A 24,310-nucleotide genomic window follows, 5' to 3' on the forward strand; every position below is an offset into this window, starting at 1 on the left:
CGCTCTACTAGCAGCAGACACATACCTGGACGGATGACGAACCTCGTGCTGGCACTGTTGGAGGACGTGGTGGACTCTCTCGCTGCAGCAGCTGGTCCAGTTTCCTCACCACATAGGATTCTTGCAGCAGATCCTCCATCTCCGAGTCACCTGTTTCTGAACTTCATTTTATTTAACTTAATTTCAATTTCTATTTGTAATATTTATATTTTTTTTGTAATATCTGCATTAACTGTAAAGCGCCCCTGAGGTGATATCTCACAAAAGCGGCGCTATAAAAATCATCCAATAAATAAATAAATAAAATGAAAATAAAAACATAAATTGTTAAAAGGAATATTCCTCTGTATTTCTGTCGGATATCTATTCACCAACAAGAGTAACCTTTATCAATTCTCCATGTTTAGAGCACATATTTGTCAAGTCACACAAGGCTGTTAATATTATCTCTTCAATCCTCAAAACTAACATCACAGATCATTTCCTAATATTTAATGGACACAATTTCGAAAATGCCTATTTAAAACAAAATTCCAAAACTTTTGAAAAAGTAGACGTCAACTATCATAAGAGTACTTTAAACTTTTTACTTCTTTCAGAAAGTTGGGACATCATTTCTATCTTTAGTAAACCCACATTCAGCATTAGAATTTTTTATAAAAGTTGTGTATAAAAAAAAACATACTCGACTGACGCAAAATAATTTTTTACCCGGCAAACCAACAAATATTTATTTAAAAATAAAAATAATTTCGAATTAAATGAAAAAAGAATAAGTAAAAGGATTAATAATGTATATACACCCCCCAATACAGTACCAAATTAACGAATGCCAGTTTTATTGGTACGCTTACATTTAATTTTCTACCAAAACAAATAAATAAGGTTAATGACATATGATAACTTTGTAAAATAATTTAAATTATGGCTGAATGATTTAGATGTTAAAACAATGTTTATATAAATTATTTGCACACCTTCATGTTTCATTTCTCACTTCAACATTTACATTATTTGTTCACTTGCGTTTTATTGTATTTAAAAAAACACGTTTCGTTTCACTTCGAAATAAATTGCTTGATATTGTATTTTAATAATTTATTTTGTTTGAAAAGTTTATTTTTAATTCTAATTTTATAAGTATTTTTTATATTAAATACAAACAGGCAGTGCTTTTGTGGTTTCTCTTAATTTTAACTTTTTTAATATTTTATATATACGTAAATTTAAATTTATTTAAAAAAAATATTGATTTTAAAAAATCTAACTTATTCGCTTACCCTTACGTAACATTATGTCGGTTTATTTCGTTAACGACTCCCGAGTTTAATTTAATATTCTCACATCGGAGTTCCAACCGCCCATATTATTCACAATTCACGAAATAATTGAACAGAGCCTTCACTCTCCCCATCTCCTCGTCTTTCTGAATCCACCTTTAATAATCCCCAAACATCGATACGTCGAATCCTCCGATATGTTCAATCCAGTATGAATAATTCACGGAATATTTTCAGAGCTGTTCTGCTATACGGATGAAAAGGACGAAGATTAGTGAAAAAATAAGTGTTTTTATTGTAATTTCTTTGGAATGGCCCTGATCAATGGATATTATATCGTAGGATTTGTGAAGCGGAAAGTATTTATTAAATATTTGCCTTTCAAAATCAAATATTGTCAATTTTTATTTTTCAAGTAGGTAATTAGATATTTTTTTAAATATTAAAATGGTCAAAAATGGTCAGATTTCAGTTAGTAAACTAAAAAAAATATGAAATATGTCAAAAATTGAAACTAAAGAAAGAAACAAATTATTGTAAATTAAGAAATATTGATGAATAAAAATAAAGTGATTTTGAATTGGGTAAATTCAAGCTTTTTCTATACTAGAGTAGAAATAAAAAATTAAACAAATTAATTAATAAAAAAATGACTTCAACTAGGTACCAAATAATATTATTTAGAATATAACAATGAATACAAGAATTAAATAAAATAAAAATCATGTTTTATGGCCAAGATTATTAGTGTCAGTTTCGTTTAATCAACTTCTTTATTTATTAGAAAATTACCAACAAAAAATAATTGTCTTAATTTCTAGACTCCCTTTGTTAAGTATGCCTATTACTTATTATATTTGTGGTCATATAAGATATACTAAGAATATACATATTTTTGGGTTGTTATTCCTCTTAATGCTGTAAGTTACCTACTTTAGCAAGGCTGATTAGCAAGCAAAAATATTGTCGTTGAAAACAAAGTGCTTCATAATCCCAAAATAGAACTTTGGGAGACCAGAGTGTTCATCCGTATCAGTCTATCAATATATATAATTAAAGGGGAAGATGGGAAAATATTTATGAGTGACAGTGACCATTCTTTTATAATAAAAAAGACTTTAACAGTTAAATATATTTATATCAAAAACACAATACCTATAATTTCATGCATCGATGATTGAGTAATACATACAAATTTATTTGTACGTATGCATTCATAAATATGTGGAATCAACATGAAAAACGCGAGTTCTAAAATAATTTTATATATTTATAAAAAAAATATATATTAAATAACATTTTCACAAAAAGAAAATCAAAGACATATTATTAATTTTTTTGTTTCAAAAATTCCAATATTGAAAATTGGTTGGTCACCATACCAATCCATTACGATGAAATTTAGATTCAGTGTTACAAATCTAGAAATATACAATACAAATTCCGGACAGGAACTTGCAACAACTTTAAGTAAACTTATTAACGAATAAGTATGTAATTATTAATGATAAATGTCTTCCTCATTATTTGCGAGTTTTATTGACATTGTTTGCATTTTTTGGAATAAAGAAGTACACTTTTTGCTTGTTTTCTAACCTTTCCTTATCCTTTAGTGTGTATTTACTACACATTGCTTCTAATAACTTTAATAACTCTAGGAATATAATGAGTTCAGGTTTAAGGTATTCCTCTGTCATACATTTTTGGACTAAATTAAAAAATAATATTTTACACGGTTTTCAAATTCAATTAAAAATCAGAGTGTTTTGTCAAAAATCGGGAACAAATACACCAATACAATCAACCATGTAACACTGCTACGCGAAGTGTGTGCGAGGAAATGACACGCTATTGATGTCCCGTTTTATTTCGTTATGCGGAAACATGAGAAATCCACGCGTCCGCAGTTGTATTTAGACCATCGATACCTACGACCGCATAGCTCTGTGTGTGCGTCCATTGCCCATTAGCACATGCAGCCAGTCGGTGGCTGGCCGTCGTTAGATAAAGACTCCTCACACGTTTGTTTACCATCTGCCGATGGTTTTTCATATTTTCAGCAATTAAATTACAATTAGGTATTATCATTTTTGATATGAAATTTAATAAGCGATTAACTATGAATATTCATATTTTTCCGATATTAAATCGCTTATGTTGAGATATGTATTGACTACACAGCACCGGAACGCGTGTTTTTCTTTAGCACAGTAAGGGAAAGATTACTAGTATTACTATGTCCATTGGAATATAATCAAAGACATTCGACATTCTGGTAGCTTTTGTCTTTTTTAGTTTTTTTAGAGATTTTTAGCTTTCAGGACGATCAACCAAGGTGCTTAAGATTTCTGCCCGAGTCTAGTATACAACACCCAAAAACTCGAAAGCTCTATAGTAGAGAAGAAAATAAAAAAAAAACATAAAATTTTACATGAAACGTTAATTTAGATTTTTAGAAAAATGTTAACTATCGAACCTTGCAAAACCATTTTATAAAATCTCTATGACCTAGGTTCATAAAAATGTAACACATCTTTTGAAGATCTTCTACCGTTCCAGGACCTTGGGTGCTTATACTGCTTTCCGAAATACCACTTCATTCCCTTCGCCAGCATACAACACATTTCAATATCATTGTTAACCCCTTTGAAATGAACTTTCTTTTCATGTCATTGAAAGTTAAAGCGAGAAAATAAATATTTTAGCGAAGAGGGAAAAAAAATTGCTTTGAAGTCAGTTTAGGTGCTTTTATCGTACAAACATTTTCTTTGGGATCTCTTAAATGCCCGTATGGTATGTATGTTGTACCGAAAGTGAAAACATTTTATATTTTTAAAGAATTTTACTTTGTGTTTTAAAAAAATTCGTTTATTAAAAAAAATCGTTTTACAACACAATTAAGTATTTACACACTAAAGTGGTAGTGTTCGGGTAAAGCCGATTATTATTAGTTTAATCCTTAACTCCCCCATTAAGTCCCCCACTTCCGATTCTTTTATCACCTTGAACGACCTTTTATTGGTAATTTCTTGGTAAACCTCGCAAACGGAGAACTTTGCAAAATTTTCAGTAAAGTTTGAGAGATCTTTTCTTTGCTGTTAACATCTTAGGTTGATTGAACCTTATTGCTTCTAAGGAAATAAAATATTTATGTGAGAGCAGGTTGTGGTTTGGCAATAGAAATTTTCTGTAAAAGTGTGCGTCATCATTCTGTCCTATCGTAGTCTATATCATTAAAGTCAGTTTATTTTATTTCTTTCCGCTATAAACTGTTAAACTGAACTGAAAAGTGTTAAAATAGTATATGGTAGGTTACCTATTATTTAAATAAAAATAAGATTCCCAAGATGGAATAGAGTTAGTTTGAGGAAAAATAAACACAATAACCAGTGAATACACCGGTATTTGTTTGCTTGTTTACAGACGAACTCATAAGTCAACAGTATTATTTAAATTAATTCGGATCCAGTTTCCTTTACAAAAACTTAGTTTGATGAAATTTGTCAGCAATGTAACCGGAGATGTTTGCTATAAAATATACTGTGCAAGAAAATGATCGCTTTTTATTTTATGTAGTGCGGCAGATCATTAAAAAATGGATTTAGGGTGAGATGTTTCAAACTCCGACAACTTTTTAATTGACTATCAGATGGACGATTAACGCCATTGTTATATTATTTGAATTTTTCCATTTAATGCCGTTCCTCAGGCAATTTCGGCCTTTGATCAAATCGGTTCATAACGGGGACAGCTTAAATGTAAAAAAAAATATATCTCTCAAATTCTCGACGTAATGTGATGGACGTTAAAACGACGGATTCTAACAGTTTCCAAAAGTAAAAGTTGTGACTATTAGGGAATTTTTTTTTTAAATGTATGTATGTTATAATGCTGTATTTCATGAAATATGTATGACAAATGTAAACAACATAACACCTACAAATAATGTATTTAAAACTTTCCATATATTTCAAATATGCAGGTTCCCCGTAGCAGCAGTGATTAAATCACTCGTTGATATCTCACCCGAGATTTCATGGCCAGCAAATCGAATTTGCAGCGAAATCATCTTGTTGATATCTCACCCGAGATTTCATGGCCAACAAATCGAATTTGCAGCGAAATCATCTTGTTGATATCTCACCCGAGATTTCATGGCCAACAAAGCGAATTTGCAGCGAAATCACCTTGTTGATAACTCACCCGAGATTTCATGGTCAACAAAGCGAATTTGCAGCGAAATCATCTTGTTGATATCTCACCCGAGATTTCATGGCCAACAAAGCGAATTTGCAGCGAAATCATCTTGTTGATATCTCACCCGAGATTTCATGGCCAACAAAGCGAATTTGCAGCGAAATCATCTTGTTGATATCTCACCCGAGATTTCATGGCCAACAAAGCGAATTTGCAGCGAAATCATCTTGTTGATATCTCACCCGAGGTTTCATGGCCAACAAAGCGAATTTGCAGCGAAATCATCTTGTTGATATCTCACCCGAGATTTCATGGCCAACAAAGCGAATTTGCAGCGAAATCATCTTGTTTATATCTCACCCGGGATTTCATGGCCAACAAAGCGAATTTGCAGCGAAATCATCTTGTTGATATCTCACCCGGGATTTCATGGCCAACAAAGCGAATTTGCAGCGAAATCATCTTGTTGATATCTCACCCGAGATTTCATGGCCAACAAAGCGAATTTGCAGCGAAATCATCTTGTTGATATCTCACCCGGGATTTCATGGCCAACAAAGCGAATTTGCAGCGAAATCATCGAACTTCGTAACCACGTCCGGTAAAAACAGGATAACATAATAGCTAACCTGTTTTGTACACATATATATTGTACACACACATGTAAAAAATACATCGGCATATAGTTACAACATGTCAACTTAAGAAATTAACTTTATCACTGAGCGCTCAAAATGCTTATTTAACGTCTTGTTTAATAGAAAATATTTTGTCATAACCAAATAAAAACTATTGCGATAAAGTGTTTTGCGCAGAGTGACAGAGAATAACAAAAGCTTACTGTAACGGACGTGTTTTGAAACATAATTTTTTTTTGCTAAACTTTAATTCCCATCCGCGCCAGTAGCGAAAATTCTACTCACCGCACCTGTGCGATTCTAACAAGAATCCATGGACACTTCTACCTCGAAATATTCAGTAACCGCACCGCGAACTTCAAATAGGAATAAATATTTTTATGTCATATTTCATAAGCATATTTGATATTATTATATCTCTCTCGCGAGAACTTGGTAAAAGCTACTTAAATCTTACTTTTTCTTTTTATATCTGTAAACCTCCCCAGCGCAGTACAAAAAATAACTATTTGAGATATACGGGAGGTAATAATTTGTTGAATTTCGATATAATATATGTTTTCGCCTTTGTGTCAATTTTTTTTAACGTTTTTGCCTATCAAAAATTCCTGGAACCCCGTAAAGTTGCGGAATAAACAGAATTCGGAAGAATAAGCTAAAAGTCTACTCGAGGCACTTTACTCTTTGGCTATAATAGAACAAAAAATAATGTAAATGTTTTAAGGTGTGTCCGGTAGAAGTACTTTGAAGTTATATTTTATAATTACAAAATGTAAAAGCAACATTTTTCCTCGTATCTTAAACGAACACCGAGCGTGGGGGGCGCTTCCCCACTATTTTCGGCCGGGCAGCAAATGTCGCTACAGTGTCGATGATATCAATATAAACCCCGATTATTTACGAAATATATCAGTTCAACTTTACTCTTCAAACGAATCATTTACACGGAAATCATTTACAAGAAAAATTATGCTGTTAAAAAAGTGATAGCATGCCAATTTCCTTGAAAAATATTAGTCATTCAGAATATATTGAAAACATAATTTGTTCTATTCCTAACGAATATATATTTTTTTTTTATATTAACTCCACACAGGAGGCCCTGAAGAAAATAATTTCCCTCAGGGCCTATGTCATCTTTGGGGATGCTGTGTGGGGGGTCTTTTTGTGGAGAGGAAGGAGTGAACATGGGTCTTGAAGAGTCCCAAGTTGTAGGAGGGAGGAAACACAGAGGCCGGCAGTTCGTTCCACAGCCGAGCTGTTGAACCTAAGAACGAATCGTAGAAGCGACCCGTTCTCATGTGACAAATGTCAACCGTGTACAAATGTTGAGTTTGGCGTTTGGCGTGTATCCCGACTACGCACCGGTGCCGAAGGGATTAATGACGCTAGTTCCTCAGAGCATCTTCCATTGTAATACCGATAGAACAAGGACAGCATACCTACCTGACGCCTGTCTTTCCATCATGACGGAATGCGACAATATCGGTATTTGTATGAACTAGTGTTCCGCCGTCCTCATAAAACACTCGATTTTAACTGATAATTTGTTAAAAACTCTGTTAAATCTGCAGTCCCGTTTTGACGGGAAAACGAATATTTTTATGTGATTTATAGTAAATTAACACTATTTTATATCAGCAAGTTTTTTCCGTATACTCTCCCTTTAGTATACTCTCCCGTATAGTCCCTTCGGAACATCAGCTGCCTCACCTTGCCTATTGTCTGCTTGAAGGCATACTGTTGTCTACCTTTTGATGATCAGCCGGCCCCGAACAACCGAGAGGCGCCAGAAGCAAGCATAGGTGAAGCAAATCCAGTGTCCACCACCTACCGAGTACTGGGTGCGAGAGGCAGCCAATAGCCTTATCATCACGACTGCATGACTGAAAGGTTGAATAAACGCTCTGGAACCGGTAGCTTTTAATCAACTATATTGTACAGTCAATACGTCTGGTACACTTTCATTATACATAAACATATAAAGTGAGAAAACTAGTTAACACGAGGCATAAGCTCTGGGCCCGACAAACCAAATTTGACCAAAATGATTTAAATCAGCTCACGGTGCTTTATTAAAATTATAACAAAGGTCGAGGGTTAACATGTGCCGGTGCTTATTATTTAAAGCTTTTTCTTATGCAGGCCGAAGGTTAATAGAAAAGGTATTTAAAAAGGTTGAATTATCAAAGGGATAGAGCGGTGATTGACTAGAAAATTATGACATAGCTAGAAGCCCATTTTCCATTAGGAGATTTGATTTTGCTATAATACAAGTAGCGTCAAGCGATTTAGAATGTATTGGCAATGATTTATTTTTAATGTATATTTAATGGTATACTAATTATTATATTAAAACTAATTTGCGGAATAAAAAGGAAAACTCCCAGAAATGTTTGCAGTTGAATTTATGCATAGATGATGTAAAAGCGAAGTAATTTATACATTCAAATTTTAAACTTGAAATTATCATTTAGCAAACAACCATGACAAGGATATGAGGATAAGAGCTGAGAATAATTGTATTTATACAAAAATCACACATGGTGGTAGATACTCTGAGTATCGCCTTGGTGAAAGTCGTCAAAGACCACCGTTCGGAATTGAAGCGTTGCTTGAAATGGATTTAGTCATATTTGATGATAATATGTGAATAGTCAGATACTTTCGACACTTCCTCTTCCTCATTGACTTCCTCTCCCAATATCTAAATAGTCTAAACTCAATTTATCACAGCTAAATGGAATACTACTATTTATTTATAATACATACCTAATTTTACCGAAATAAGCCTAATTTCAACAAGAATTTTTTTAACATCATCTGCACATAGGGTTGCCAGATCTCCGGTTTCGGACCGGACAGTACGGTTTTTTGAACGGCTGTCCGGACTAAAATTTTTTCGAAAACCGGACAATAGAATGTTCGGTTTTTTTGAAAATACGTGACATATATACCTCACTAGACAATTTACAGAGCAAAAGCCGTGAGCAATTCTGGCGAGTGATAGCAAGACTTGATCAAATCCGTTAAAAATGGTACATATGTACAGTTTTCCCGTGTCCAATGCCTTCAAAGAAAGAGTTTTTAGTGTAAAGGGTAATGTATGGACTGACGAAAGAAATCGACTAGGTGTGAATACCGTAATAGCCCAGCTACACTACTCGCGAAGTTGATCGAAGTTGACCGAATACGATAGTGTGGGCACGAATTTCGCTTCGCTTCGGGCAACTTCGCTTCGCTTCGCCCGACTTCCGATTGTTGTCGGTAAATGCGCCCGAGTCAAAGGGATCGAAGCGTCACGGCATAAATAAACCAATCACTGACTGGTTGGACTGAGTTACTCGCGAAGTTGCACGAGTGTGTGGGCACGCACTTCGAACTTCGGCTAACTTCGTCGAGGACTTCGTCGAAGCGTCGAAGCGAGTAGTGTAGCGGCCGCTTTAGAAGCGAATTATGTGTTTTATTCAATTTAAATGTAAGTTGCACTGAAGTTAAAGATAAAATTTCAAGCAATAAACGATTATTAAAAGCAGCATCCATTGCTGAATATGTTAAAAAATGATTTTTTGCTTACCATATTTTAGTATTGCTTTGCAATAATAAATTAAAGTTTTAATATTTACAACGTGTTTCGTTGTGTTCACTCTCAGTAATTATCTATGTTTGATTTGGCCAAAATGATTCATAGAGGATTTTATGATTATCAAAGGACCCTTTGATTTTTCGACAAATTGTACCAAAAAAAAATCAAAGGGTACCCTTTGATAAAAAATGTTCGTTTTTTTTTATCTGGACCATCTGGCAACCCTATCTGCATACAGGAGGCGGTGAGGAAAATAAATTACTCAGGGCCTATGTCATCTTTGGGGATACTGTGTGGAGGTTTTTTTTGAGAAGATGAGGTTGTGAAAATAGATCTTGATGAGACCCATGTTGGAGGAGGATACACGAAAATTTTTCCACAGCTGAACTGTTGAACTCAAGAACGAGTCGTCGAAACGACCCGTTCTCAAGTCAAGAGTTTTTTCCCATGTAATTTGGGGCTCTAGACCAGAAGCGTCTGCCGAATTCAACAGTGGGAAAAAGTATGTAATGGTGATGTATTCAAAGTATATAGTGATATGTACAAACCAACATAAGGGCTTGGAAAGATAAACCAAAATATATATTTAATAGCTGTACCCACGTGATATTGATTTTAATTCGATTCCGTCTGTTACTCCAGTGCAAAGATAATGCGTTAAGTCATCCTCAGACGTCCCCGACTTTTTCTAGCATTCACTACTGATTATCTCATTTTTACTGCAAAAAATAACATTTTATCGATTTTGAAATTAACTTTAGATTTACCAAAAAATAATATTGTGCTCATAGTGAAAAGTGAAAGACATTATTCCATTCGGACTCCAACTGGACTTCGATCTACGTCACGAGCTTGCGGGCTACCATTACGATTTTTTTCCGAAAAGTGCAAAGGCACATAAAGATGAGCCAACGTTGTGAAATACATTTTCTACCAACCTTGGTGCAGGCATAATCGTCTCGTACAATACCCGTGCAAAATCGCAGGCAACATGTTTAAAGAAAGTAAAAAGAAAAAATAAATAGCCACTGCCGAGAATCGAAACCCAATCAACCGTTTGTAAGATAATTATGAAAACCATTACACCACCAACATAAATTTAATCCATTATGTAGGTACTATAGAATAAAATAAGAATTATTATTGATATGTTTTATTTGAATACCATACAAGAGTCCCAGTGAGACTATGACATTCTCAAATGAGGTATGACGTGAGGCTGAAGTTAGTGAGAAGGGAAAGGAGATGGTGAGGAGGAAGGTGGGGAGTACCTGGGTATTCAGATCTGGTCGCCAAACACGGCAAAAGCCATTTCAAGGAACTTTTCAATTCTGAATAGTTGTTTTACACCAGGGCGATACTTAGAGTATCTTCCACTCTAGAACGTACCGCCTGCATACTTTATAGTATTTTAAGTTGATAAATTGTGAAATAACACAAATTTATCAAATAAAAGTTATTTGAACCTCTTTTAGATTGTTAGTTAAGAGCCTTACCCTTAGACCACGGAGGCCGTTGAAGAAGAGGATTATTTTTATACGTGATATCCGCACAGGAGGCCTTGAGGAAAATAACTTCCCTCAGGGCTTATGTCATCTTTGAAAATACCTTTTGAAGGGTCTTTCTGAAGAGAAAGAAGGAGTGAACTCAATGACGCCAGCTTCTCGGAGCATCTTCCTTTGAAATACCGGTAGAAAAACAACAGTAACTGACGCCTGTGCTCTAAAGTTGCAATCTGTTTGTAGGGGTTGTAGTTTATAGGGGAATCTATCAACGGACCGCCCGGTTCTGCGCAAAGTCTAGGGATTTTGGGCTCTGGACAAGAGATGGTTACTAATTCAACAGTAATGTATTTTTGGATCACAGAATGTTACTAACTAATAATAATTACAAAACGAGTTCTATTGTAATATTTAAGCATCGTTTTGAATCGCCACAAATAAGGAAGGCTTATCTTTAATCTTCTTAAAAAAATCGTCAAGAGATAAACAGTTAATTTAATTTTACACAGAAAAAAATATATTTGAAGGTAGGTGTATTTTTTTGTGGGTTATTGAGTTAGGATTTTTATGATCCTTGTAGATTTTGGCAAAATTGCTAGTAAACATTATTAATTTCTTTAGGCTTTATAATTTTTTATGTTACGATGTGTTTTTTTTAGAATTTTAAGAACTACTTTTTCAAGGCTTTATAGTCTTTAAATAATTAAATGAGTATAACCTTACTTAGTAATATTTAATATTTTAAGACAATATTAGTAAAACAAAAGGAAAAGGTTTGGTCGCTTCTAGGAATTGCCTTAAAAGGACCTTAGTCTTAAGGTATAGCAGTAATTAGCTCAGTGGTAGAGTAGCACCCTGGCTAGGCAAAGATCCTGGTTCAATTTCTAGATGCGACCTTTATCTGATTTTTCTGTTTAAAAAATTTTCGTTCAAAAATCGCTAATATTGGCATAATTATTTATTTGGTAACAATGAAAAGATAATACAAAGAACTGTCGGAGTCGCTAAATATTATCTAAGATTCAATTTGTAATTCCATTAACAAAGTCGACTGTAATCCATAATTATAACATTTCAAATTGGCTATTTGGAATAGCTTTTTGACAGAATTGGGAAAGGATTTTGAATTTACTGTCTTGTTGCAAATCGGTATGACACCGCACAAGTTTCCATAATAGATTTGATATTATACACATCGGGAAACACATAAATTGTTCATGGCACAGGCTTCGTTAACCAACTGATTTGTACAGTAAATTGTTCCAAGGTCACTGATGTAGGTATGCACTCTACATTGTCAGACAGGAACAGGTAATTGGGTGGAGGAATGTTCGATTGTTAATAAGCTTTCTTTAATTTTATTTTAAGTATCACAAAAATTAAAACAAGTAAAAATAATTTTTGTGTATATAATTTTAATTTTTTTTTAAACTTTATTTATTCGCATTTCTTTATTATGAGAGTAGCTCTGATCCATTATAAGTTATTTTGAATAAACGGCAAAACACTCTTTTGTTTTCGTAAATTATATATTCTCTTCACTTTGATTAATATTTTGAGCTACGTTGATAATATAACAAACCATTTCACAGGTAGCCGAAAACCTGATATTAAAATCTAATTTTGCTTCAGAATAAAGTTTTAAATTTTAAAGAACTTTTTTTTTAGAATTTGTGGGAATCAAAGAATTTTTTCCTCTTATCTAATTAAACTTGAAAGGGAAATAAAAAATGAGAAATATTTAAATTTTTTACTTAATGAAAGTAAGTACTAAAAAAAGGATTACCTCAAAAATAAATTTGACTTTCAGAAAGAGGTTCGTTACAAAATACTTTCATATTACTTCTCCCACGCAGTTAGTCCATCGTTTCGTCTGATTATAATTTGCCTTAACCCCTCAGAATAATTTGTTTGATTTTGGGAACAGACCATATGGTTTCATAGAAATTTTTGTCTCCTTTACTGTCATGATTAGAAATATGATCTAAACGATATTAGAAGGAGAAAACACCACGCTTTGTATTCAAATAAAGTATAAGTTAACCACAGAAGAACGAAAATGTACATCTCTATGGGACCTAAGTTTATAACAGAAATTTGAGAAAAAAAAGTGATTTATTAATTATATTATGATTAAATGGAAGAAAACGAGGTGACAAAAATGTTTATAATACATTACAATTTGTCTAATGAAATACGTGTTTTTCGTGATGAGTAATTTAAATTCAGTTTTTGTAAGAAAGTAACTAAAAACGAGCCACTTTAAAACTTTTTATGTTTGTTTTAAAAATTTTAATACTAAAAAAAATAATGTGTTTTTCTTATTGTTGGGTTTCGAGGGCCACGTAGGGGGGCTAATGTTGAGTTGCCGGCAGTCAGCTTCAGAGGTAGAATCAGGAGACTCATGGCTTAGTTGAGGTCGGCAATCATGCCTTTACACGAGGAACAGATTCAACAATTCAACTCTACTCTCTCATCAAATGAAACGCTTATGGAATGATTCATGAGTGTATTTACAGTTAAACAAGCACACACATAGTATAACACAAAAGGGGCACATAATATACATCCAAAAAAAATCCTGACTGATTGAATTTAACAAATCTATCTCTCATTTTGGTTTCGTCTGGTAGACGTCTGTGACAGGCTTTTAAATAGGCACAAAATGAGCAAAGGTTTGGTGTACGCTTATATGAGATGTTCCATGAAAGCGGGGTTGTTAGGGCCAGCGAGGAGTTACTTCCAGAACATTATAGAGTGGAAAACAAGGTATTGCTCGTCTACACGTGCCATCGGGCGCGTGTTAGGCTGGGCGTTGCTGTGCGCGCGCGATGAGCGTAATGTCGAGGCCGAGTCTAGAGTCGAAGTTAAGATGGCCGACGCGCGCTAAAAACCGTTGGGGTTATTGGCGCGGTGCGCAGGAATGCATGCGCACCGTTCTGCGTTGAATATTATTTCGCGGGGTTTTAAATGTGCTTGAGAGATCTGTTACTTAACATTATATTGAAATTGAAAATTGAAAGCGTAATATATCACCTGATTCAAATTTTGTTTTAGTTTTCTGATTCGTATTATATTTATCTGGATTTTTAATTGCGAAGCCGAAAAAAATCCCACCTACTGAAAAAATATGCCAGAGTCTGAGGGGTTAGAAAACCCTTCATTCTTAGGAATTTAATTAATATTTCGTAACGACTTTCCACCATTGAATAAATAATGAAATGTATGTGTAAGATTTTTCCCACGGCAGTATAATAAAAATAATCTTTTTCCTATATTTGGATGCTGTATTAAGAATGGAATACAAGGTAAGGTAGGTAAGTTTTTTTCTAGAATTAAGCGGAGAACATAACACTAAAGAAGAAAACATTAAATTAACAGGCCTACGTGGTCGAGAGGTTCTTAACTAGCAATTCGAAGGTGGCGGTTTCAAATCCTGGCGTGCGCAAGTAAATTGAAAGTGGAAGATACTCTCAGTATGGCCCTGGATATTATTTTCGTGCATCACTAAGCATGCACGAATCATTACATTTCGTCCAAGAACCTTTTCCCCGCCATCCGCAGTGGCCTGCGCCTGTTGCTGATTCATCTGCACGCGTTTGCACTTGGCAAGTAAACAAATCCTGCCACTGGTCTGAGAGACCGAGAGTAGGTAGTTTTAGGAGCAATTTTGTAAAAGTAACTTATTTTGTACAGATTTACGCTATATGCATCAAAGCTTTTATGGAATCCATTAATAGATCAGTAGCGGACCGTGACTTTTGAGTGATCGATTTTTTTTTGAAAATTCCATTTTTGTATGAAGATTTTCAGGAAATCCATGCGGCCTACGGTTAAACTGAAATTTCATGAAATCTTCATACAAAAAATCGAATTTTCGAAATAAAAAACATAACATTTTGAGCTACAACAACATCAAAAATGGCATTTTTTTTAAATATTAGCACTCTCGTACACCAAATATTCACAAGCCGCCACTGAAATAGATCAGTATGAAAAATTCATTGTAATATAAATGTATGTATTACGAAATATATGTGGCAGATTTCAAAGTTCGAAAATTTTAAAAAACCACACCTCTAATACAAAGTATGTTTATTGTAATTTAAAAACAACGGATTTGCGGATTGCACGTCATGTTTTCAAAGACGCGTTTACAGAGCGACTGGGGAATCCTTAATTGGGGAATTCGCCTCTAGTATTTCTTTAAACTGTGTTGGTTTTCAAAAAAAAAGGCATAATGATGGCACACAAGACTGTAACTCTAGGTTTAAGTAAAGACTCTTGATGCATTTGTTACTTATTCACTTGACATCCCAGTACCGGAAATTTTGCTTATACACAAATCCCCGATGTGAAAGTGGGTTTTGTCACTAAAGAATATTGCTTACTCATCCAAGTAGCAGTACGAAATCTCAACATCGCCTCCGCGTAAGTCTTTCTTAATGCAACCTCAGAGAATCATGCAAATCTTGAACGATTTGAATTATACACGGATGAAATTTGAGTTTTTTTCGCGTTTTAACCCGTAATTCCCAATATCGATGAACGTGCACGAAGTTATAAACAGAGATTTACAGTCATAGAAACTACAGGGTTTTCCAAAAAGAGATGTAATTTTGAATAGCCCGCTATTTCGGTAGGTGTTACTTTTGAAGCTGTCATTTTTTGACATTTGACAAGTAAAAACTAGGCCATCAATATAAATGAAACGATACACGCTTCAACAACGCATTGAAATTATTAAAATTCACTTGAGTGAATCAAATGCAAATCATCTTGAGTGATGAGGCCCATTTCCACCTCGGTGGCTTCGTCAACAAGCAACATTGTCGCATCTGGGGCTCGGAAAACCCAAAAGTTATTGTTGAAAAGCCTCTCTATCCTCAACGTGTGACTGTTTGATGCGGTTTATGGTCCGACGGAGTCATTGGACCTTACTTTTTCGAAAATGAGGCTAGAGCAACAGTTACGGTGAATGGATTGCGCTATCAAGAGATGATTAATGATTTTTTATGGCCGGAATTGGATGGTATTGATCGGGACAACGTTTACTTTCAACAAGATGGCGCTACGTGCCACACAAGCAACGAAACCATTGATTTTTTACGATTAAATATCAAAATAACACCTCTAATTGGAAAACCCTGTATAACACGTTTAACAACTTCGTCTGTGTCCACCGTAGGTCCTGGTCAGGGTCTATATAATGTTCATATTGTAGCTCCGAACTTTGCTACCCAAAGCTTTATGAGGTTGATCGATGATCCATCGCGTAATCGACGAATACCGTAACGATTATTAAATCGACGGCGTGCTTCAGACAGTAAAAACTACTCGAAATGTACTCCTTAGCACAGTGCGGCCATGAACCAAACGGCGCTTGGCGGGAGTAAAATTTTGGAACCTCTTGTCAAAACCAGTAGACGCCTAGGTAGGTGACACTGTAATCAATAATATTCGGATGATTTGTAGTTTTGAGGATCGCCGTTTTTATAGAAAATAGTCTCAAGGGCGATGTGTTAGGTCTGTTAGGTGTTATTAGCGCCTTGATAATTCGGCGCCCGAAACGGATTGCCCCAACTGCTCCCGCATAGGGCTGGCCCTGCCTCGACCGCAAAACGCGGCGCTCTCCACTCCAATGTTCCATGGATACTAAAAAATCCGCAGCGCTTGCGCTTTCAACGACGCCCCCGCAGCTCTCTCACTTATTGCGTTCAGAAACTGCGTTTGTTAAAACTTTAAAACCTGCTACTGGACACTCTGAAAAAATATATCATAAGATATAGATATATATAAATATATATCAAAATGATTTTTTTTACTGATCTAATTATTATTATTTTAAACTTTATTTTTTTCTTGCCTATAACAAAAATAAATAACAGAACCATATATGTTTTAAATCATTTTTGGAGCACACTGTGTGATTGTATTTTTCAACTGTACAAATGTATAGAGATTTTCTAAAAAAAATAATAAACACTGCGTATATTGTGAATCAAATTTATTGTCCTTAAACATATCTAAGTGTCACTCGATTACATTTACTAGAAATAAAAACAAAATCATCTATCCATACAACTTGAATAACAAACCTCTACAACCTATGTCTACGTGTAAAGATCTAGGTGTTTACTTAGATAGCAAATTAATTTTTGACAAGCACATTGAACACATTATTTCAAAATCCTACAGAATGCTAGGTTTCTTATTAAGAATATGCAAAGTTTTCAAAAGTCCTAAGACTCTGAAAATTTTGTTTTGTTCATTGGTCAGAAGTCCACTGGAGTATGCTTCCACAGTATGGAATCCTCAATATAAGGTATACATAGATTTAGTAGAAAGTATACAGAATAAATTTTCGAAACATTTACTTAAGAAATACAACAAAACTACAAATAATATGTTAACTTTACAAAAAAGACGCACATTGTCAGACCTGTTGTTTCTACATAATCTGCTAAATAATAAAATTGATAGTCCCGAATTGCTATCCGTCATTGGTTTAAATGTTCCAACGAGGCGTACCAGGCACACTACACTATTTCACATTGAAGCCAACAACACCAATGCAGCAAACAACTCAGTAATTACTCGAGCAATCACAACATACACCCATTACGAAAAATTACTACATTTAGACATATTTCATGATTCCTTTCTAACATACAAAACTAACTTATTAAATTTCTTAGCATGACATATTTCAAAAATAATTTCACATCATTTTTCAAAACTCCTATGTATTAACAGTCAATTACAATTCGTGAGCTTATTATAATTCTTGTTTTCAATTCATTTATTATTATATATCCACACACTTCCTTCCTTTTATTACAATCTCAGGCGAAATTACGTAATGATACTTTATGGACATACGTAATAGGTACTACAACTATGTAATAACTAAAAATATCTAACTGTATCTTATTGTACTGTGTATGTCTTAATAAATAAATAAATAAAGACTCTTTAAACTTAAAGTGTTTAAGGGAAGTATGTTATAAATATGTAAAAAATCGACTAAGCCACCGAAACAATGAGCTAAATATCTAGTGCTTTGTTGAGTACCTACCGGTGCTGTTTACTACTCGGCCATACGATTATAGTCCGCTGTTTGGTTGTGGTTTTGTTAATACAGTAATATATTATGTTTATAAAGCCGATTAGGCCTGCGGATAGGAAAATGTAAACCCATTGATGTACTTGATTCGCATAATACTGTTATTCACGTGAGATTGGAAAATCATTTAAAGAGCCAACACACTTCCGATTGTTAACAATACGTTCAGTTAGTCAAATTACAGGGTTTATAGGTATTTTAAATTTGGTTAACTTGAATTTTTACTGATACAAAATCCTCGTTATTAATATTTAACAAAGACGGTTCGTAATGAAGGTACCAATGCAAAAAAGCTGTATTTATCAGTACGATTTTGAAGAATTTATAAGAATTTTAACATGTTATGTATCGATGAATGTATTCGAAAAACCGTAAAAATAATGATAAAAGTCTAAACCTAATAGTTAAAAAAAAAACACGCAAATGATTTTGCGCATTTGGCGTATTTGTCCACTAAGCTACCAATTGGTAATAATTGTACAGAATTTTTTTTTTTTTTTTTTTTTTAAAGTCGGAGGCGGTTTACTTACGTTCCCCGCGAGCACTTAGGCCATAGGCCCATTGTACTATCTCCCATTTTACCTCATTCCCTTGCCAGTAACCCGGTCCCTTTTATGAAGTTCACTAGGGCTGTCATTGGATATGTGGCGATGTCTTCTGGTTCCACACTGTGTCTTCCCAGGTATCTGAGCCTTATTCCCAGCAGAACGGGACATTGGCACCATAGGTGAATTGGAGTCTCTTCCTCCTCTTCAAATTTCCTACAGATGTTGGTGTTTTCCACTCCCAACAGTTGCATGTGTCTCCTGAGATGGCAGTGTCCCGTTAATAGTCCTACCAGTTCCCTCAGTGAGTTTCTGTCCATATCGAGTAGTTGCCTGGTTCGGTTAGGGTCCGGTCCGTTTATGAGTACTTTAGATTGCCTCATTCCGGGTGCCTTCTTCCATTCCTTCCAGTGTTGGGATTTGACCCACCTCTTGATATGTAGTTTGGTGTGGCAAGCTGCTACTCCTACAGCCGGCTCAGATCCCGCAAGTGGTGCTTTCGCCCCTTTCCTTGCTAGTTCGTCAGCCCGCTCGTTGCCCTCAATACCTTTATGTCCTGGTACCCAGAGCAGGGTTACTTTATTGATGGTCGCCAGTTCTATTAGGATAGTCCTGCATTCCATCACCAGTCTGGAGTCGCATCGGTTACTTTCCAGTGCCATTAAGGCCGCCTGGCTATCCGAACATATGTTTATGTTCTTATTTCTGTACCCGATACTCATATTCTCCTGTGCGCAGGCTAAGATGGCTTTCATCTCAGCTTGAAACACAGTGCAGTGCATTCCTAGAGGTATACTGAGTTCCCTCTTAGATCCCTGTAGACAGACCCCGGCCCCTGTTCCTTCCTCCATCTTGGACCCGTCTGTGAACCAGATTAGTTCCTGTTTGGAGTTTGGACCTGGGACCGAGTCCCATTCCTCCCTTGTGGGGTACGTCACTTTAAACAGCTGTCCGAAGAAGTATTCGGCTTGCTTGCCGTCCTGCTTCATCCCAGCCGTCGGACTAATTGCCCTCAGTCTTATTCCTATCTCCGTGTGACTGTTTCTGGGCAACTCTCCTCTCCATTGGCCATTGCAATGTAACCTGTAGGCTGCCGCCATCGCCGCCCCCTCTATTTCTATGTTTAGTGGGGGTAGGTTCAGCAGCACTCCCATGGCTAGTATTGGAGTGGTTCTCATGGCTCCTGTGATGCTTCTGCATGCAAGTCCCTGTATGTGATTGAGTGTGACCATCACTGTTTTCAGTGTTGTTCTCCTCCACCAGACCAGGGCTGCGTGCATGATCCTTGGTTTTACAACGGCTGTGTAAAGCCATTGCATCATTTTAGGTTTGAGACCCCACGTTCTGCCGCAGATTCGCCTAGTTGCCCACATCAGAGCACAGGCCTTTCTGCCTACAGTTTCCACCTGGTTTTTCCAGCTCAGTTTGGCATCTATGATGACTCCGAGGTACTTAACCGTGTCAGAAGGTTCTAATTCCTTTCCATAGAAGGTTGGATTGCTCCATCCTTCTAGTTTCCTTTTACGCGTAAAGATTACTAGTTCTGTCTTGTCTGGGTTGACTGACAGTCCTGTTTCTTCACACCATTCTTCCACTGTTGCCAGTGTTGACTGTATAAGGCCTCGGGTTGTGTCTGCATCCCAACACCTTATTATAGTTGCAATGTCATCCGCATACCCTTGCGTATATAGGCCCCTGTTGTTGAGTTTCCGGATGAGGTTGTCCACCACCAGGCTCCACAGCAAGGGTGATAAGACCCCTCCCTGTGGACACCCTCGTGTCACCAGCACTTTGATGCTTACCTCACCCCTTGTCACCGTAAGTATCCGGCCTGAGAGCATGTTCCTCAGCCACCTTCTGGTGGTTTTGTCGAGTCCATGTCTTTCTGCCGCTTCATCAATGGATTTAATAGTGGTGCAGTTAAATGCTCCCTCTATATCCAGGAATAGCCCTACCGCCAGTTCCCCAGTCGCTTGTGCCTGCTCCAGTTTGTACACCAACCTGTGCAGTGCCGCGTCGACTGACTTACCTGCTTGGTAAGCAAATTGTAACTCGTGGAGGGGCTTCTCTTTCAGTGCCCCGTCCCTTATGTGCCTGTCCATTAGCCTCTCCATTGTCTTCAAAAGAAATGAGGTGAGGCTAATTGGGCGGAATGCACCTGGTTGGTCGTAGTCAGCTCTCCCCGGTTTGGGTATGAACACTACCCTTGTCTTCCGCCATGGTATGGGGATGTATCCGAGGGCACAGCATGCCCTCAGGATCTTTTCTCAGCGCTTTTAAAAGGGTCAAACCCTCTGATTGCCCATTTAACTCTGGAGGGAGTAACTATTTTAGCCGCAGTGTCCCAGTCCTTACCTTCCCGTGTAACTCGGGCTGGTGGTGGACCGGTGTCATCTGCTTCTAACTTTTTGTAGCCGGGAAAATGTTTCCCCAGCAGTACCTCCAACTCCTCCTCCCAACTGTTGGTAAATCCTCCATCAGATTTTTTGAATGGGCCTTTTGCTGCCCCTGGGTCTTTTGCAAGAATTTTTTGGATTCTTGCAGTCTGTGGGATGGTTTCCACCTCCCCACAGTATTTCTCCCAGGAGCATGTTTTGGCTTTCTGGATTGCCACCTTGTACTCTTTCTGGTATTGCTTGTGGGCATCCCAGTTTCCTGACTTTTTGGCCTTGTTGAAAGCTTGCCTTACTATTTTCCGTAGCTCCTGCAGTCTTCTGCTCCACCACGGTGTTTTGTCCCTGGTACTTGTCTTCAGAGGGCAGCTATTTTCGTATGCCCTTATCATTGAGTCCCTCAGTACTTCTACTGCGTCCTCAATTTCTTCGGGGCAGCCGTATTTAGCTGGGAATCTTGTCATTCCTATATTTAGTTCCTCCGAGTATCTAGTCCAGTCAGTTGCTTTTGGGTTCCTATATGTGTCGGTCCCCGTTTTGCTTGTTTCTCCCTCTAGTTTAAATTCTATGTGTCGGTGGTCCGACAGGGATGGTTCGTCCGAAACTCTCCATCCTGAGACTCTCAATGTTCCTAGGGTCAGGTCTATCACCTCCTGTCTGTTACTTATAACGAAGGTGGGTTCCCTACCTCTATTAAGAATCTCAAGGTTCACTGTCATCAGGTATTCCAGGAGGTCCTGTCCTCGTTTGTTGATGTCCGTACTCCCCCACACAGTGTGGTGCGAGTTAGCATCTGCTCCGAGTATCAGTTCCCTACCCTTCTCCCTGCAGTCCTGGATGAGTCTCGTTATTTCCCTTGAGGGTGGTGGTTCCACAGAGTCATAGGGCATGTATGCTGATGCCACAACTACTTCCCTGCTTCTTTGGTCCAGCGTGACCTGTAGCTTCACAGCCACTAAGTCCCTACTGCAGTGTTCGGGTAGCAGTGTGCCAGGTATCCCTCTGATGAGAATACAGGCCCTGGGTCTGTCCCCCGACTCGTTATAATAGAGTAGACCTTGGTTCATGTTTAGTCCTCTGACCTTCCCCCTATAAGTCCAGGGTTCTTGGATCAGCGCGACGTCCACACTGTCCCGGGTGACTCTACTGCTAAGCACTGCAGTCGCTGCCGGACTGCGGTGCAAGTTTATTTGAATGAACTGTAAGTTTTTAGCCATTACTGCCTAATCCTTAGGTCATTCCTCCTATTTACGCTCCTCGGTGTTAGGAGGGCGCACCGTGAAAGTGGCCTTCCTTATCCCGACATGCGCTATTTTCCAGGTCCCCTGATGGTCCCTGCATTTCCACGTCTGGATCCCCTGGGGGATCCCGCCGCGTTGCGTCCGTCGGGGTTCCTTCTTTACGGTTCCCAGAGGGCCCCTCAAGGGAAGAGTCCACCAGGGTGGTCCCATCTCTCCTCTCCACTTCCTCTTGGTTTCTCAAAGGCCCCAAGAGGGATGAGTCCACCGAGGCGGCCTCAACTCCTCCTTCCACTCCCCCTAGGTTCCTTAAAGGTCCCTCGTCAGTGTTGTCTTTGTTTTTGCAGTCCATATTTGGTCCCACGAGTATCTAGGGAAATAAAAGGTCCACCCCAGCAGAGCCCCGAATGCCGGGGTAAGGTCTGTATACTCCGAGATGCGACCTTGTGTCTCGGAGGAACCGTTCGTGACACTGTTCCCCAGTGTCATTCAGCCGTGGGCACGGTATCTCACACCTTAGCTTGGGATGGCTATTGCAGGTCGTGTTTCCACTCCCTGAGCGATGGGTTCGCCACACTCCCTACGCTAATTGTACAGAATAATTACAGACAATTTTTTTTTTTAACATAACTCTGTTTTCAGTAATTTAACACTTTTCCGTAGAATATTAATCTCTTATATTTTTAATTCCACAAGAAAAACCGTTGAAAATCCCTCTAAATATATGCCTTAGAAACAGAGCTGTACAATAAATTTATTAGAAGCGCTATTTCATACTAATATCTCAGTGCGCGAAGAACGGATTCCATAGTTTTAGCTAGAGGGTTAGAGGTCAGTTGGAGGTAAAAAAGTGGAATCAATTTTCCCTTCATGTCTCATCTAAATATATTATATTATTGCTCAGAAATTACTTTTAGGTTCTGATAATTATTCAGTGAACATAAGAAGGTTTTTTCCCCTTGGAATAGAATCCAGAACCAAAAGCTTCTTTCAATTTTACAAATAATATCAAGAAGACATATTTGATATTTAATATCCTTCAACAGTATTTACTTTTTTCTTTGAGATTTTATTATGTTTTCCTGGTACAAAGAACGAAATCAAAAGTATTCAATCTGTTTTCAACTAATACCTCTACCAGAAATATTTCTCATAAATTTTAAAGGTAGCGATATTTATGGCTTCCTGTTTTCATACGCCAATCAGAATCAACACCATCGTATTAAAATCTTTTTTAATTGAAAATCTTTTAATTAATAACATTGTACCAACATTGAATGCACAGGGAGCCTAGTATGACCATTGGCCATATCGATAACTTAGTATAATCAGAAGAATAAATGTAGCTGTTGACTTTTTTAACTACACACAATGGGGCCGCGTAATGTAACGCGTCGGAAGAAATCAAGTGATGGTAATATTGAAAAAAGTATGATATTTTTAAATTTTATTAAATTTTTCACATTTACCCTAAAGAGATATTGACGCAAAGAGAATCGTTTGAACTTGACCTTAGTTCCAGTGACTGTGACAAGTATGTGTTGAGTAATTACGAAGCTCTCGCTTTGATTTTAAGCCCTAACATACCCAATTTCTACCGATTTACCTATTTATACACGTTTCTGGTTGACTCTTTAAATTTTTAAGTTTCGAAACTAAAAATATACGTTATTTCTTGAGATAGCATCTATTCATTAAAATAGAAAATATGTTAAAATATGAGATTAGAAAGTATGTATTTTAAATTTAATTATTCATTTAAAATAACATATAGTTTATTTGCGGCATGTTTCAGAGTGGAAGAT

General features: G+C 36.8%; 2 protein-coding genes across 2 annotated transcripts in view; both read right to left on the reverse strand.

The window, feature by feature from the left end:
- Positions 1-18,954, reverse strand: part of LOC149411963 (uncharacterized) — a 591,119-nt gene extending 572,165 nt beyond the window's left edge. The window contains exon 1 of the mRNA XM_089646327.1: positions 18,860-18,954. The gene's annotated coding sequence lies outside the window, so the exon portion shown is untranslated. The remainder of the gene's footprint in view (positions 1-18,859) is intronic.
- A 2,174-nt stretch (positions 18,955-21,128) lies between these two features.
- On the reverse strand, positions 21,129-22,484 carry LOC149411978 (uncharacterized). The gene has a single exon (XM_089646280.1). It carries the CDS (start codon positions 22,482-22,484, stop codon positions 21,129-21,131), a length of 1,356 nt encoding a protein of 451 aa, XP_089502406.1.
- Between the last annotated feature and the right edge of the window lie 1,826 nt (positions 22,485-24,310).

Source organism: Hesperophylax consimilis, chromosome 24 (genome assembly GCF_061612785.1).
Source record: "Hesperophylax consimilis isolate HC1 chromosome 24, BYU_Hcon_1.0, whole genome shotgun sequence".
NCBI lineage: Eukaryota > Metazoa > Arthropoda > Insecta > Trichoptera > Limnephilidae > Hesperophylax > Hesperophylax consimilis.